Source organism: Cetorhinus maximus, unplaced genomic scaffold, assembly GCF_964194155.1.
Source record: "Cetorhinus maximus unplaced genomic scaffold, sCetMax3.hap1.1 HAP1_SCAFFOLD_2183, whole genome shotgun sequence".
Lineage (NCBI taxonomy): Eukaryota > Metazoa > Chordata > Chondrichthyes > Lamniformes > Cetorhinidae > Cetorhinus > Cetorhinus maximus.
The window spans coordinates 36565-53846 of NW_027598122.1; the positions used below are offsets into that span (position 1 = coordinate 36565).

Here is a 17282-nt window from a genome sequence, read left to right on the forward strand (position 1 = left end):
AGAAAAACATGAATCACTAAAGTGAACTTATCACATCCTCAATACATTTCTAACCTTTTGAGCCAATTATTTTTGAAGTACAGTAACTTATGTGGGCATATGTGATGGTCCCACAAACATCAAATGGCTGCTGAGGGAGGAATGATTTCCACGACCAAGTGCTTCAGACCTAAACAGGCAGCCAGCTCCTGTTTAACAGTTCAATACAGAGCTCCATTAATACTGTATTGAAGTGCATCCTGTATTATATGTTAAGTTCCTGGAGTGGGACTTGAAACTGTGACTTTAACTTTGAGGCATGAGTGTTACCAACTGAACCAGCATTTTGCAATTATGGTAAAGCTTTTGCTAGATGAGGGCAGAAGCAGTAACCTGGCATTTTGCTACCTTACTGACTGTTGAGTAGGATAATTGTCTGGCATTCTGTAATTGGTTATGCAAATAAAGTACAAAATGTCAGCACTTGCTTATGTTTCTATTCTCATCCCTTCCTAAAAGTGCTGTCCAGCTGCTGTAAACTTCTACAGTGCTTACACCTTTCCAGTACCTCACCCTAATGACCGAGCTTGATATTGGTCAGGGCTGTTACACCATGGGAAGGATCACAAACATCCATGGTTCTCTGTGAAAGATGGCATCACCCACACCACCTCAGTACTGCACTTGAGTGCAAGCTTCGATTGTTTGTAGTGGGGCTTAAGCTCAAGTATTCAGTGGTATCAACTGAACCAAACGCTCCTGTTGTTTGAGGCCTGGACTGTCTTTGGGGTAGGTGGAACTTGTGTTAGCCCTTAGGTTATTCTAGAACGAAGCACTTTGAAGATATGTTGACTGTCAGAAAGGAAGATTGAACGTGCAGAAGCGCATCTATCCGCCTGACCCCAGAACAGGCCTGATATGTGAATTCATTTGAAGTATTAGCAATTTAAAAGATTGGGTTATTATTGGTAGGGCCACATTGAGTGAAAAGGTTAGAAATCTGCCATAGCTCTTCAATGCATGGAATGTTAGAGGTCTTAAGTCGGTGATTCCTTGAGACTAGTATAGTATTTCATAGGTCTGAGATACCATCCTGTGTAACAAATAATAGTGATTTCAAATTATGTTTACAGCTCATAGAGAATTCATTGTTACCTGGGATTGTTTATAAAAGGTGTAACAGAATGCTGTGGACTTGGGGCTCTTTGCAGAAGCAACCCTAGGGGTCATTATGTTCACTTATGGGTCTCCGTATAACTTGAGCTTAATCATGCTATTGAATTTTTTTTTAAACTAAGCTTTTTGAAAAGCTGGAACGTATCTCTACATAGTTGTGTTAGCTGGCATCGTATGTACTGTAAGTTTTGTATAGAGGTGGAAATGCTTCATAAAGCCTCCAGTGTTTACCATTCAGTATGTCCAGTTGCATATTTCATCATGTCTTGGATGTCCTGATTTAACTGTGTCCTTCTGTTTAGTTTACTTGAAAAAAAATAGCTTTTTTTAAAGCAGTCAAGCATAAATATGTTGATCTGGCTTTAAAACCCTTTAAATGTGTAATTTCCCCAAAACGTAAAAATCTAATGTTTGTCTTTTAACTTTCAGCTTTGCGTTATTCTTGGAAAATTGTGCTCCAGCAGTGAATTCATTGAACCTCGGCATTACCAGTCCGCTTCTGTTAGGCTCAGCAAATTTGCAGCTCGCCCAGATAAAGGCCCAGCTGGCCCTACAGCAGCTGAATTCGGTCGCCTCGACAACAGTATCCAACACAGCTCTTGCGTCTTTGAACCAAGCTCTTGTGAAGATCAGCATGTTCAATGCCAGAGGTCCTTTTGGCCCGAATCAAGGCCCACCAAACCAGTTTGGCCCGAATCAAGGCCCACCAAACCAGTTTGGGCAGAGTCATGGTCCACCAAACCAGTTTGGGCAGAGTCAGGGCCCACCAAACCAGTTTGGGCAGAGTCAGGGCCCACCAAACCAGTTTGGGCAGAGTCAGGGCCCACCAAACCAGTTTGGACAAAGTCAAGGACCACCTAACCAGTTTGGACAAAGCCAAGGGCCGCCTAACCAGTTTGGACAAAGTCAAGGGCCATCTAACCAGTTTGGACAAAACCAGGGGCCACCTAACCAGTTTGGACAAAGCCAAGGGCCACCTAACCAGTTTGGACAAAGCCAAGGGCCACCTAACCAGTTTGGCATGAATACCTCAGGACCCTACATGGGGGGAGGAGGAAGTGGAGGAGGAGGAGGAGGAGGTGGAGGAGGAGGAGGAGGAGGAAGAGGAATGGGAATAGGACCTCAAGGATCATCACAAGGCAACTTTGGTGGAATGAACATGGGAATGATGAATCAACCTGGGAATAATGTAGGCTTAGGTCAGTGGTCCTCCTACCAGAGTCCTTCATCTGGAGGTTTTCGACCTGGATATGGGAGCTCTGGGACGCCTGCATCTCAAAGTGGAGACCAGAGATCTGCAGTTCAGCGTTTTCATGACACAATGAAGGCCTCTAATATCTTGGCAAACTTTGGCCTGTCAAATGAAGATCTGGAAGAGCTAAGCCGTTACCCAGATGAGAAGCTTACTCCAGAAAATATGCCATACATTTTAAGAGAAATAAGAATGAGAAAAATGAACAAGCAGCAACCATCCAGCAGCTACGATCAGCCATACAAGCTACAAGATAAAGACTACAGAAGAGAAGTCCAGAGCAGTGTGGTAGATTATGGGCACGGGCAACAGTACGACTATCGGGATAGACCGATGGAGAGCCAGAGCATGCATTACAGTCGTGAAGCACTAAGAGAAGGTACCTGGAATGAAGATTTTAAACGTCCGCCCCAGAATTATCCAATGGAACCTTCGCGAGATGAGAGTACTCATGGAATCAAACGAACAGTTCTAGTGGTGAAGAAGGGATTGCCAAAACCCAAGTTGATGAATGATTACTATGGTGTCCCTGCACTGAGGTTCCCCCACGTGTGCAGTTTGTGTAACGTAGAATGTAGACAAATGAGGGTGAGTGTTTGTTAACCTAGTTCGCCTTTTCTGATAATTTGCTTCCTTAACAGGCATAGCATTTGTGGGTTGCAACCTCTGTAGTGTGCCTTCAAAGCCATCATTGGCTGGATAGCAGTCCAGTGATAAGGCATGTTTGCCTTTTTTAATTTGGCAAGAATACATTTAGAAATTTAATTGAAGATCTCTGCACACATAAAGAAGACCATAAAGCTCTGATACTGTATTTAGAGTTATCCTAGTAGGCATTAATGTAGATAAATATTTCAGCACTTCAGTCACCCCCATTATATTTTTATTAAAACAGAATAAAAATAATTGTAGCAAATCTTCCAACCAATCCTTGTGTAGTCCTAGTTCTGCCACCAGTTGAATTTGGTGTATCATGGTCATATTGGCATTGTGCTCAGTCTTTTGTGCTGGACAACGGGCCAACATTCACCTGCAGTAATCGGGTGAAGGGGAGAAAATTTAATCAGACCCCGTCTATAGGTTCTTGATGGCAGAGCGGTTGCAGGTAGATTGTGACGTCATGTACGCGTAGCCCTTCTGAGAATCTTTAAAATGTGAAGATAGAAATCATAGATCCTTTTCAATCATGAACCTCTTTAACAGTGAATGGTTTCCTAAAAACTTTAAACCTAACTTTCTCAGGCCTGCTGCTCTGATTTGAAATGGAGAAAACTTTTATGTGCGGGTTCCTGAATACGTCACAGTAGAAGGCAGGAGACTTCTCACTAAGGTTTCAATAAAACATATACTGGTGGGAAGATGAAATGTTCAAACTGTGCTGGTACAGCTGTTCATAAGCACTCTGTAGTCTTCACTCTATAGTGTATCTACTCGGTTGCATCAGAATTTTTGATGTGAATCTCACTTTATTTTTTTGAGCTGTGAAAGCTGATGACATTTTTAACAAAGTGTTTAACTATTATATTTAATCTACTGTTGGCTAACTACTCCCAGCTGAGTAACAATGATAGTATGTCGGTGGTTTCTTTGTTTAAATTGATAGTTAAAACCCCCTGACTCCTTTTGCGCCTCTAACTATCACTATAAGCCCAGGTTGCCCAATGGGGAGAATCTATAAGGTGAAGGGAACTCTTCAAGGTGATGCAGAAGATTGGTATGCTTCACTTATCTCCATTTCTACTTCCAGGACCTGAGGCTCATCCAAGATGGTGAAAGTCCTTGCATATCTCAATCTTATCTCTCTTTTCGAGGACTCAGCTGAATGTTAACCAGCCACCATGCTTTTGTGCTGTGGTATCTGTTGAAACACTATATTTTGTATGCCTCCTTGTTTCTAATTCGCAAGCTTCAGGAAGAAGTCCTTAAAATCTCCAAACCATAAAAACAAGCTAGTCGGTATTTTAAAAAAATTTATGTAGCCATTGGCTAGTTTTATTTTCCATGGGGTCCGTAAGTTTTAGGATGTGCTTGCTGGTGATTATGAAATAATCTAGGACTGTACATTCAGATAAGGGTCGCTGAATTATTTAAACAGTGGAGCCACATAGTCAGTGGTTAATACCTGAAAATCTAAAGGATTATATCTTTAAAAGGTATAAATCTTCAGAGCGGCAGCTTTCATCCACATCAGAACTCATATTTGTGAGGTGAGAACTTTAAATGACCATGCTGCCAACAATGAACTAAATCTGCCCTTGCCTTCAAACTGCCCTGCTTAATGGGCCTTGGGTTGGCTGTGGTGAATTTCTGATTGGTTTCAGCCACTGGGCTCAACCCAGCTGCAGGCTGTAGGGCCACATAGCCCCAGAACAACAGTATATCTTGTGGAACCTCTAAGCTTTTTTTTTTGGACACTTAACCTCTCATGTAATACCTCGATACTGGGCAGAATGAGTTCTTTCTGTCACGCATTTGTTAGATCTCCAACAAATCATCGACTGGAAGGAATTCGGGAAGTTTGTCAACAGAACTAGAATATCACATTGCCATCCCTGGCCAATAATTGACATTAGCAGGTCACAAGGTGATACTCATTCAAGCTGATCCTACTTTCAATCTTGGTACGTCGTGTCTAATCTATTTTACAGAATGCAAAAGGCAAAGTAGATGAGAAATACTGGAAAAAATGGAAATTTTGCCTCTTGTCAATGTATTGTCTACACAGTGAATGAACTGTTGTGAAAACTCATCTTTTACTCCGCAGCTCATGCCTAAAAGCATGCACTAAGTTGGACTTGATGGCTTCTGCACCAGCATTTGTAGAATTTTGCCTGGCGGCTGTTCTTCAAGGCTGTGTCCAGAGCAGTAGAGCCATAAGAGCTGCTTCTTTTTAAGGCAGGCCTCATCCGTTTATCAAGAACACTGCTTCTTGCAGCTGCATAATTGGAAATTAGTGATGAAGTTTTAGGCATCTCTCCAGGTGACAATCAGCCTGAACTTTATTCTGCTGTGCGGAAGTTCAAGTGCAGAATTCACTGTTACTTGCTGAACACTAATTGTGCTTTAAGTTCCTCTAGTTCCTCTGTGGTACAACAGAATAATTACTCCCAAGTGTGTGCACCTCAGCTGCCATCAGAATCCAAGCTGTATGTCTTTGTTTTACACTTGGTTACAGTATTTCAGTCACTGGTCAGATGCAAACTTCATAGAATACTAAAATTGACCCTAATATACAAAGTTTGCCTGATTCAAGAGGCTATTCAGTTTTCTTTCTCAGTTCTAGTTCATTCATGTTTATTAGCACTTCAGAGAGTGTACAGTAAGTATACTAAACAAAGGTGCTGTGTTATGAATCCATGCAAAAAAGGAGGTGCCTGCATTGTCAGAACTGCATTGTTCTACCTGAAGTCAGGGAACTGTCAAGCAATCTGCAGCCTCTGAACAGAATCTAGTTTATGATAGATTGATCCTTAATGCATACATAAAGGTTAAAAGGATTTTTGGTAATAGGGGAATCTCAAAGATATAATGCAGGAAATTTTGGATGCTTTGTGATTGGGAAAAATATATGGGTTACTTCACTGGTTATTCACCACCGTATCCATTCGAATAAAGGTCTTCCTGCTAATGCTGTCATCTAGACCATACTTGGCAGTGTTATGTGGGGCAAGTCTGCTTTGGCTTTTTTAAAAAAAAAACTCATTAAAATAGAATCAGAACACTCTTCCTCTTGCAGCATCCACTGTCAGCATCAAGCACAATAGTATGCCTGTTATTTTGGAGACACCGCTGCATCAGAATGAACACTTTTCCTGTACCAGCCATCCTGTGACTTCACTCTCAGATTACCAGCAGACTTGCATTAGATAAAGTTTTTATGTTATGGAGCTCCTGCTCTCCAGGGACTGGAGTAAGATTGCCCAAACTGATTATATTAGCATCCACTAACCAGAGGATGCCTCATAACCATCAATATGATCTGAATTCAAGCCTAGGATTTAGAAGTGAAAGGCTAGTGCGCAAAACAGAACCAAACATTGAGACCAGCTGTTTCTGTACTTCATACATCATAATAGTCCACCAGCTTGAACCATTGCAGTCTGTGTGGTGTAGGTGCACTCACTGTGCTGCTAGATAGGGAGTTCCAAATTTCCAACGGCAGTGAAGGAACGTGAGTATTTCCACATAACGGTGGTGTGTAACTTGAAGGGAAGCTTGAAAATTGTGTTCCCGTGCACCCGCAGCCCTGGTCTTTCAAGGTGGCAGAGATTGCTGGTTATGGAGGTGCTATCGGCGAAGCCTCAGCAAGATGCTGCAATGCATCCTGTAGATAGTACGCACTGCTACAACAATCTGCCGGTGGTGGAAGAAATGAATGTTTATGGTGGTGGTTCGAACACCAGTGTTTTGGAGCTGCCCTCGCTCAGGCAACTGAAGAGTATTCAATCGCACCCCTGACTTGTGCCTTGTAGATGGTAGACAGGCTTTGAAGAATGGGGAAGTGAGTTACTTGCTGCAGAATATCCAGTCTCTGACCTCTTGTTGCCACAGTACTTACTTGCCTGGTTCAGGTAGGTTTCTGGTCAATGGAAATCCCAGGATGTTGATAGCGGGGGATTTGGGATGGTAACGCCATTCAATGCCAAAGGGGGATGGTTAGATTTTTTTTTGTTGAAGTTGGGCATTGCCTGGAACTTGTGTGGCATAATTGTTTCTTGCTACTTATCAACTTCAGCCTGAAAGTGCCTTACTGCATTTGGGCACCAACTTCTTCATTTTCTGTGGAATTGCAAGTATAACGGAACATGGCAATCATTAACGAACATCCTTTCATCTGATCTAATGATGGAGAAAAGGTCATTGCAGCAACTAAGAACATTGCCCTGAGGCAGTTCTGTAATGATGGCCTGGGACTGAGATGATTGACCTCCAATAACCACAACCATCTTCCTTTGTGCCAGATATGACACCAACCAATAGAGTTTTCCCTCTGATTCCCACTGACTTCAGTTTTACTAGGACTCCTTATTGCCACACTCAGTCAAATGTTGCCTTAATGTTGAGGGCAGTTACCACCCCCTTGTCTGCATTTGAACCAAGGGTGTAACAAAACCTGAAGTGAGTGACCCTGGTGGGATTCATACTGAGTGTCGGTTAGTAGGTTATTACTAAGTAATTCCCACTTGTCAGCACTGTCAATGACACCTATAACTTAGATTGAGAGTAGACTAATGGGTTGGCAATTGGCCGATTTTGGATTTGTCCTGCTTTATTGTGGACAGGGCATTTAACCTGGACAATTTTCCACATTGTCGGGTAGTTTCCAGTGTTGTAGCTGTACAGGAAAAGCATGGCTAGGTGCACAGCTAGTTCTGCAAAGTCTATAGCACTACAACTAGGATGTTGTCAGGGTCTATACACTTTGCTGTGACCAGTGCACTCAGCTGTTTCTTGATATCACATGGAGTGAATCGATTTGGCTGAAAACTGGCATCTGTGATGCAGGGAACCTGATGGGCCAAGATGGGTCATTCATTCCCTATTGATGGTAGCAAGGACTTCACCCCCATCCTTTGCACTAACATGCTGGAATCCACCATCATTGAGGTGGGCATGTTCATGGAGCCACGTCCTCCCATTGTTTAATCGCCCAGTGTCATTCATGACGGCCAAGTGGCTGGAAAATGATGCACAAGAATGTTTAAGCCACTTATTGGGTCAATCTGTAGAACATTGCTGTAGAAACCTGTGTGAAGTTGCTACTCAAGTCACGTTCATATTGAAGGAATGGTGTGAACGGCAGACACTTCTGATCACTGAATCAGTGGTCATATTACAAAGTGGTTGGTGTCTGTAGCCTTTTTTTAAATTCATTCATGGGATGTGGGCTTTGCTGGCTGGGCCAGCATTTATTGCCCATCCCTAGTTGCCCTTAAGAAGGTGGTGGTGAGCTGCTGCCTTGAACCGCTGCAGCCCATGTGGTGTAGGTACACCCACAGTGCTATTAGGAAGGGAGTTCCAGGATTTTGACCCAGCAACAATGAAGGAACGGTGATATATTTCCAAGTCAGGACGGTGAGTGACTTGGAGGGGAACTTCCAGGTGGTGGTGTCCCCATCTATCTGCTGCCCTTGTCCTTCTAGATGGTCGTGGGTTTGGAAGGTGCTGGCGAAGGAGCCTTGGTGAATTCCTGCAGTGCATCTTGTAGATGGTGTACACTGCTGCTACTGTGTGTCAGTGATGGAGTGAATGTTTGTGGATGTGGTGCCAATCGAGGGAATTGCTTTGTCCTGGACAGTGTCAAGTTTCTTGAGTGTGGTGGGAGCTGCATTCATCCAGGCAAGTGGGGAGTATTCCATCACACTCCTGACTTGTGCCTTGTATCATCGCACATTCTTGATGGCAGCTAAAGATCCACACTTCGTGTGGATCCTTTATTATACTGTTTGATCTCCATGTACATGTACATAGTCAATGCCAGATTCCATTGGGTTGTGCTCTAGCTTCCAGAAGCTCTTGATTTCATGGGTGAAGAGATGACAAATAAATGGAAGAAAGCAAGCAGCCAGAGAAGTGAGTTGTTATTGATCTCTGGATTTTCCTGACAAGAACCTGCTGAGCGATCCTCAAAGTTGTAATGAAATAAGAAATGAAAATGAAGAATACAGTGCCAGCTTTGTTGGGCGGTCTTCGTTCTTCCAAACCGAAAATACTGCAAGTCATCTAGTCTCTGAAGCCACAGAAAGCCAACTGTCCATTTCAGCAAAATTAGATTTCACTTTTCTACTGGTATGCATCACTTCAGCAATTGGTGTGGATCTTTGAGGCTGTGTAAGACCATTCACCTCAATGAGATAACAGCGAGGCTGTTCAAAAGTTTCCCATTGGTAATCTGAGTTTATCCTACTGATGTCTAAGTTGGTGGGGTGGTGGGTGCGCTTCGAAACAAGAACAAAGAGACCAGAACTGTTGAATTATCTTTCAGTGGCTGCCCTCACCAAATATTTCAGCCACTGATGTGCTGCACCGTACTTTAGTGGCTTGAAGGCTGTAGGACCGTCTAAAGAATTGCTGCTGACAGTTGGTCTCCCACCCGTTTCTCTCCTACGCTATTGATGTTGCTGCCATTAAGGACCTATGTGATTGTTGTTGATGTGTGATACTAATGGGTGAACTTTAACGAGTTCCTTGCTTGATTTCGCGCCACAATTTTTCAGGAGGGGTCCTGGGTAATCATGATTTAAGAACCCTACATAGTTTCTCTTCCCAGGGTAATTGAATTAACCACCTTGTCTGAAATCAGCCAGCTTAATAGAGAAAAGGGATCAAGTCTGTGACTTTGTCATATGTATCTGCGCATTTCCATTTAAAAACTGAGCCATCTGGGGAACTGCAGTGGGTTTAGTGTAATGCTCTTATGGGGTTGTTGAGCTGTACTAAGATTAAATTGCAGGATGCAGTGTAACAATTTCAGAATATCTCGCACAAAATAAAAATGATGCAAGTTACCATAACTGGGATTACCAGCCTATTCTGAAGGTATAAGCAGTGGAAGATGGGAACAAAATCAATTTCCAAATAATTACGTTGTATTTTAAAACATTTACTGAAAGAGATTTCTCATGATTCAATTGGATTAACACATGTTTATTCATTGTACCAATGAATGGCCACCTGGCATGGAAAATCAAGATAGAATTACCTTTTTCCTAACTTTTGTAATGTTATGAGATTTGAATCTCCCAAAGGATAACTAAAAGCTGTAGTAAAAATCCCGTTGTGTGTCCTTATTAAAAAGGTGAGAAATGTTCCTTGGTAAATAGTGTATGATGGTCGAAGAATATTGTCAGAGTTACTGGTGGGTTAGGATGGAGAAAAATGAGGCTGCTGGCCTAATGCATCTATTATAAACCGATTCAGATTTGATATGGGGATTCAAGAAAAGAACTAGTTAGTTGATTGTACTATTCCAGTGTACATACCCTGATGTGTTTATAACCTGCTGACTATTAATATACAAAACTATCTTTGTTCAACCCATTTCACTAAATTTAGTTTGATTTTTTTTGTCCCTCCCCCACCTGAGCACACTGGCTCTTGTGTGGGCTATATTTTCAACAATGATTTGTGGCCTAGATGAGAGACTTAATTCTTTCCTCATTACTTCATTTGGTTGGATTGTTCAGCTGGAGAATATTGCTTTAAATACCATCTTGCAGTCAAAGGTTCCTACATGTGATTGAGAGTAAGTGACTTGCCATTGGTGACCAATCTACTGTTTTGATATATAGCTACCAGCAATGTTTGGGAAGACAGCAGGAGCCTGTGTCAGTGACTTAACCCATGAAGAGAAAGGGACAGTCCCACTTTGGCTGGTTTCAGACTAAAGGCTTGATGCAAGAAACCATTATCTTTGATTAATTTCTGTGCAGTACCTTGTGTTCCAATGGCTGCTTGGTGCAGATCACTGGGTTCAAAGTTGTCCTCATTAAAAAGTACCAGTTGCACATCACTGCTACAGGTTAATTCAGGTTTTTGTACCACAGTTTTGCTCTTTAGAGTTACCAAGTTGATTAATTCAGTCTCAATTCAAACCTTATTAGTAGCTATATGAAACAGCATTGTACAATACTATATTCTGTGCACAGATACTTTATGTTCAGCCTTTGCATGTTTGGGATTTCTTGCTGTTCTCAAATAATTTGGCGTCTCCGTGCAGCATTGAATGGCATTCACAAGAGCAGCTTGTCACATTACTGTGTGGTTTGCCAAAAAGTTTTGTCGACCAGTGCAACCCACGGAAACCATCCATCATCACTGGGGGGTGCCTCTTGTGCGGAGTGGACATCATCTGGTTTGAATGGCGCCACAATATACTGATTGAAGTGAATGAATCATTTGAGGATTTATCAGCACACTTCGCTGGGTCATTTTTGTAGGATGGTTAGTTTCCCCATTGCATTGTGCTAAAATGTGTTGTTTTCTCTTTGTTTTTGCAGGATTGGGAGCGTCACAACAAAACATCTGTCCACAATGACAGCTGCCGGCTTTTGCTCAAAGAGTAAGGATTTTACCCAAGTTTGGGGTTTTTCTTTTTCAGGTGTTGCCAATTACGAAGAGCTGGTTTGAACACTGAGGCTGTCAAGTGCATACATTTTCTTCATTTCTGTTGTCCAAAGGCACAGGCCTTTTGCCGGGGGTAAAGCAACTCTTCGTTACCTGCTGAAGAGACCATTCTTTATGTGAACCCATATAGTGAGTGTCAGAAAGCTGTTTGTTCATGGAGGGTGTCGAGGCTGATCCAATTCAGTTATTGCAGTAAGAGTCTTTGAGCCCTGCTGTCAGCCCCCTCCTCCTACCCAACTCCAGCAAGAACACATTTATTGAACTGCTGAGATCAGTATCTTAGTTTGAGATCACTGGCAGAAATACAGCCCCAGTGCTTGTCTTCAGCCATCTTTTTCCCCTCTTTCCTTCTCTCTCCCCTAATTTAGAGTTATGTCTTTTAAGCAAGTTAGCTTGCTCGGGCCTCAGGTGGTGGGGTAGGGGGTTACGCCCTCCTCAAGGTGCCCCCTTTCCTGATTGGGGGCTCCCACCGTGAGGTCTCTTTCTCCTCTCCACTGCCCTCCTCCCCTGCCCCAGGTACACCCTCCTGCTTGGCTCTGCCTTTCGCCCAGGTCCTGTCTCTTTGCTGGGAATAGATGTAATCCCAGCAACAGCTATCCCTCTGGGTGGTGCTGCAGGGACTAGGGTGCTGCAGGGACTAGAGAGCTGCCAGCCAATCAGGTGGCCAGCAGCTCTGAAGTGGAACTTCCTCCCAGGTGGGGCAGAAGCTCTGCCTCCAGCCATTTAACACGACTTTTGGGTGACAGGGCGGTCATCTGAAAAGCTCTGCCAGATTTTGTTTTAAACTGAATTCTGTTCTCAAACTGCCCTGGTGGGGTTTGAATTTTTGTACTCTAGATTATTAGCCTTGGCCTTTGGCTTATTACGGTACTGAACCACTGCACTACCTGGAGAGGTGAAGGTAAAGAAATGCATTTCCCTCTCTAGCATCTGTTACTTGTAAATCATCATCTTTTTAAAACATGTGCACAAGACAGAAAGGTATTATCAGTATCTATTTAACCTTCTCCTCAGCTCTCCTTAACAATGTAGTAGGACATTGAGTGCAAATTAATTGCCATATTCCTTTAGACTGATTTAAGTGGTGGTTATGTTGCTGGACCAGTAATCCAAAAGCTCAGACTAATAATCTAGAGAACATGAGATCAAGTTCCACTATGAGTCTGAAAATTTGAATTCAGCTGAAGTGAAACCCAAGAAAAAAAAGCTGACATCACTGAAAGTAACCAAGAAGCTGCTTGATCTGTTGTAAAAACCCATCCTGTTCACTGATGTCCTTTAGGGAAGGTAACCTGCCGTCCTTACCCGATTGAGGTCTCTATGTGACCCTAGTACCATACCAACGTGCTTGGCTTTTAACCGCATCCTGAAGTGATGCAGATGTATCAAACTCGGGACACCTCAGGATGGGCAATAACTTCCAGCTTTGCTGATGACATCCACATACCATAAATTAAGAAAGAAGAAACTGGGTCCATACCTGAACAAGAACCACCTGAACTCTAAAACATAGCTTAAAAGGAGAACTCACTATATTCTGCAGTCACTTTCCTCCTTTGCCATTGCATTTTGAAAATAATGCCATCTACTGTGAACCTAAAAGCTCCTGGGGGCTAATTATCAGGTTATTTTGGTGTAATTTGTGGAGCCCGCAGGTGTAGTGCCTGGTGCAGTTGCTTGTAATAAATTTCTAAATGTTTTACATTGCAGGTATCCAGATTGGGATCCAGATGCTGTTCCTCCAACAAAGTACGTTCCATTTTACAAAATTCTCTCCCATTTTTCCAGGAGGAGTTATAATAATTTGAACTCTGAACTTTTGAGATCAATTTTGAGATATGTAGTTAAATGTTCATTCATTTGCTTTGGGGACTTAGTTGGAAGTCATTATCAAGGTTTTGCATCAATGGTGGGGTATTGCAGTGAAGGGACACGGTGACTTGCCTGGATTTATTACTCATTAATGCACAATTGACTACCCAGAAATAAAACGTCATGATTTGATGATATATTACCATTTGCTACACACTTGAACCACAATTTTCATGTGTAATTCATTTTTTCTTAATGATCCTTTAAAATCATCTCATCAAACCTTCCCTGGCATTCCACCCTTGAGTTGCACAACTCAGAAGTGCTGACTGCAGATACAGTCCAAGTTTTTTGTTAGGGGCTGGTGCAATCTGTAATTTCTGCTCTTCCTCTTCCCATCCCACTATAGCCTTTGATGAACAACTTTTCTGACCCCTGTTTCTGATCAGTCTCTGCTCCTCCTCTGCCTTACCCATGTTCTGTATTTTTGCAACATTTTCCACAGACATGGGGTTAACTCCACATTGGGAAGGCCAAAACACCAGAAACTCCGTGCTTTTGCCACTATTTCAGAATGACCCAGATTTTTTTTATAACCTTGGTTTCTTGAGTTAAATTTCCAACCCCACATCCTCTCAATCACAAAGACTACCTCTTCCATCTCCAAAACAGCATCCATCTCTGCTTCACCCCAGCCCATCTGCTGCTGAAGCCTTCGTTTGTGCTTTGTCTCTGGCTCAGGTCTTAGTCTTTAGTCACACTCTGGGTCACTGCTCTATGTGGACTAATTTCACATCCGTTCTGTAAATTACTCCATGGATGTTCCATTGTGAGCAGGACAGTGATGGATTTGAGCTGACTAAGGTCAGGGCACAGGCTGAGTAAGGACATAGAACAGTACAGATGAAGGTTAATTTTGGCAGAATCAGTTGATTTTGGACCAAGGAACTGAGTTGTGATCTGGAATGTATTGCTTGAAAGGACGATGAAGGTAGATTCAATAGTAGCATTCAAAAAGGAATTGAGTAAATACTTGAAGGGAAGAATTTACAGGATAGCGAAGTGGAGTGAAACTACTTCAATAACTCTTTTAAAGAGCTGACACAGGCACAACGGCTGGCTGTGCTGTAGATGCAGAAAAGATTCCAACTGTAATCAGAAGTGTTTTAGCTTTAACATGAACCTGTGCTGAATTGTTTGCAGTTTGAATTCACTTTCATTTTACTTCACTCAGAGAGGATGTCGCAAAGAAAGAGAAAGAAGCGGCCATCGCAGAGCAGGCCTCGGCACCCTTCAGCTCAGGACGGATGAGTCCAAAGCGTCTAAGCCCTCGGCGCATGAGTCCTCACAGATCCAGTCCCAGGCACTTAAGCCCACGTAGGCCCAGCCCTAGGCATCCGAGCCCTCGAAGGACAAGCCCAAGACGTACTAGTCCGCACCGTTCTAGATCCAGTCCAAGGCGCTCCAGCCCACACCGACCCAGATCCAGCCCACACAGACCAAGGCTGAGTCCAAAGCGGCCTAGCCCTCACAGACCCAGACCTAGGCGTATGAGCCCGCACAAATCCAAGCTGAGCCCCAAACATTCAAGTCCTCACAGGCCCAGTCCACGCAAGCCCAGCCCCAAACGCAAAATACAGAAGGAATTACCTGCTAAGAATGCCAAGCAGAAGCCTGCTGCAAGCCAGCCGATAAATCAGAAGCCTGCAAATCAGAAGCCTGCAAATCAGAAGCCTGAAAATCAGAAGGTTAAAAAGCGACCTGCAGCTGCCAAGAAACCCATTGCTGAGGCAAAAAACACTTCAGGTATTGTAGCATCCATCCATCTCACACTATGTTTATGTTTTGCATTGGCGTGTGTCTAGTTGTGTAACATGAACTCCTTACATTGCTAACCAGCTAGACCCATGAAAGAATCACAAAGCAAAGAGAACCACGCCTTTGATTCTGCCTTTATTTCAACTTGGTTGAAGTATTCACCAGAAAGTTAAGAGTTTATACCTCTCGTGGATGTGAATTTTGTGGGGTGGAACACTTCCTGAGGGAAGTGTGCTTTTTGTAACCAATTCTTTTCATCTCAAACAACTGATTCTTGTTGGGATCCAGTTCCCAATTTTAGTAATACTCCTGAATATTTCTCATAGCTATTTCTACGTGCATAAACTGAATGTCAGGAGATTGTACCACGATGGAGGCGTTATGATTTATTATTCTTTCATGGGATGTGGGCATCACTGACAAGGCCAGCATTTATTGCCCTTGAGAAGGTGGTGGTGTGGTACCACCTTGAACCGTTGCAGTCCATGTGGTGTAGGTACACCCATTGCTATTGGGAAGGGAGTTCCAGGATCTTGACCCAGTGACAGTGAAGAAACGGCGATATATTTCCAAGTCAGAATTGTCTGTGGCTTGGAGGGAAACTTGCAGTAGTGGTGTTCCCAAGCATCTGCTGCCCTTGTCCTTCTAGGTGATAGAGGTTGTGGGTTTGGAAGGTGCTGTTTAAGAAGCCTTGGTGAGTTGCTGCAGATACACACTGCTGCCACTGTGCGTCGGTGGTGGAGGGAATGAGTGTTGAAGGTGCCAATCAAGTGGACTGCTTTGTCCTGGACGGTGTCAAGCTTCTTGGGTGTTGTTGGAGCTGCACTCATTCAGGCAATTGGAGAGTATTCCATCACACCCATGTCTTGTGGAAAGGCTTTGGGGAGTCAGGAGGTGAGTTACTCACTGCAGGATTCCTAACCTCTGACCTGCTCTTGTTGCCATTAGTATTTATATGGCCAGACCAGTTCAAATTCTGATGAATGGTAACCCCCGCTAGGATATTGATAGAGGGGGATTCAGTGATGGTAATGCCATTGGACATCAAGGGGTGATGATTGGATTCTCTCTTGTTGGAGCTGGTCATTGCCTGGCACTTGTGTGACGTGAATGTTACTTGCCACTTGTCAGCCCAAGCCTGGATATTGCCCAGGTCTTGCTACATTTGGACATAGACTGCATCATTATCTGAGGAGCCACGAATGGCGCTGAACATTGTGCAATCATTAAGATAAAAGCAAAATACTGCGGATGCTGGGAACCTGAAACAAAAACAGAAAATGCTGGAAAAACTCAGCAGGCCTGACAGCATCTGTGGAGGGAAAAAAAAGAGTTAACATTTCGAGTCCTTATTACCCTTCAGAGCTCTGAAGAGTCGTAGGACTCGAAACGTTAACTCTTTCTTTTATCTCCACAGATGCTGTCAGACCTGCTGAGTTTTTCCAGCATTTTCTGTTATTGTGGAATCATGAGCAAACATCCCCACTTCTGACCTTATGATGGAAGGAAGGTCATTGATGAAGCAGTTGAAGATGGTTGGGCGAGTACAATACCCTGAGGAGCTCCTGCAGTGATGTCCTGGAGCTGAGATGACTGATCTCCAACAACCACAGCCATCCTCCTTTGTGCTAGGTATAACTCCAACGAGTGGAGAGTTTTCCCCCTGATTCCCATTGACTCCAGTTTTGCTGGGGCTCCTTGATGCCACACTTGGTCAAATGCTACCTTGACGTCAAGGGCAGTCACTCTCACCTCACCCTGGGAGTTCAGCTCTTTTGACCATGTTTGAACTAAGGCTGTAATGAGGCTAGGAGCTGAGTGGCCCTGACGGAACCCAAATAAAAGTAGCAGTGAGCAGGTTATTGCTAAGCAGGTGCTGCTTGACAGCACTGTTGATGACCCCTCCCATTACTTTACTCATGATTGAGAGTAGACTGATGGGGTGGAAATTGGCCAGGTTGGATTTATCCTGCTTTTTGTGTACAGGACATACCTGGGCAATTTTCCACATTGCCAGGTGGATGCCAGTGTTATAGCTGTACTGGAACAGCTTGGCTAGAGACGCAGCAAGTTCTGGAGCACAAGTCTTCAGCACTATTGCCGGAATATTGTCAGGGCC

General features: G+C 43.4%; 1 protein-coding gene across 1 annotated transcript in view; it reads left to right on the forward strand.

Annotated features, from left to right (window-relative positions):
• Window positions 1-15210, forward strand: part of LOC144677052 (uncharacterized) — a 50246-nt gene extending 35036 nt beyond the window's left edge. The window contains exons 2-5 of the mRNA XM_078537316.1: window positions 1585-2995; window positions 11407-11468; window positions 13244-13282; window positions 14580-15210. Of these exons, the coding sequence (XP_078393442.1) occupies window positions 1790-2995; window positions 11407-11468; window positions 13244-13282; window positions 14580-15210 (1938 nt within the window). The 5' untranslated portion in view covers window positions 1585-1789. The remainder of the gene's footprint in view (window positions 1-1584; window positions 2996-11406; window positions 11469-13243; window positions 13283-14579) is intronic.
• The last annotated feature ends 2072 nt before the right edge of the window (window positions 15211-17282 follow it).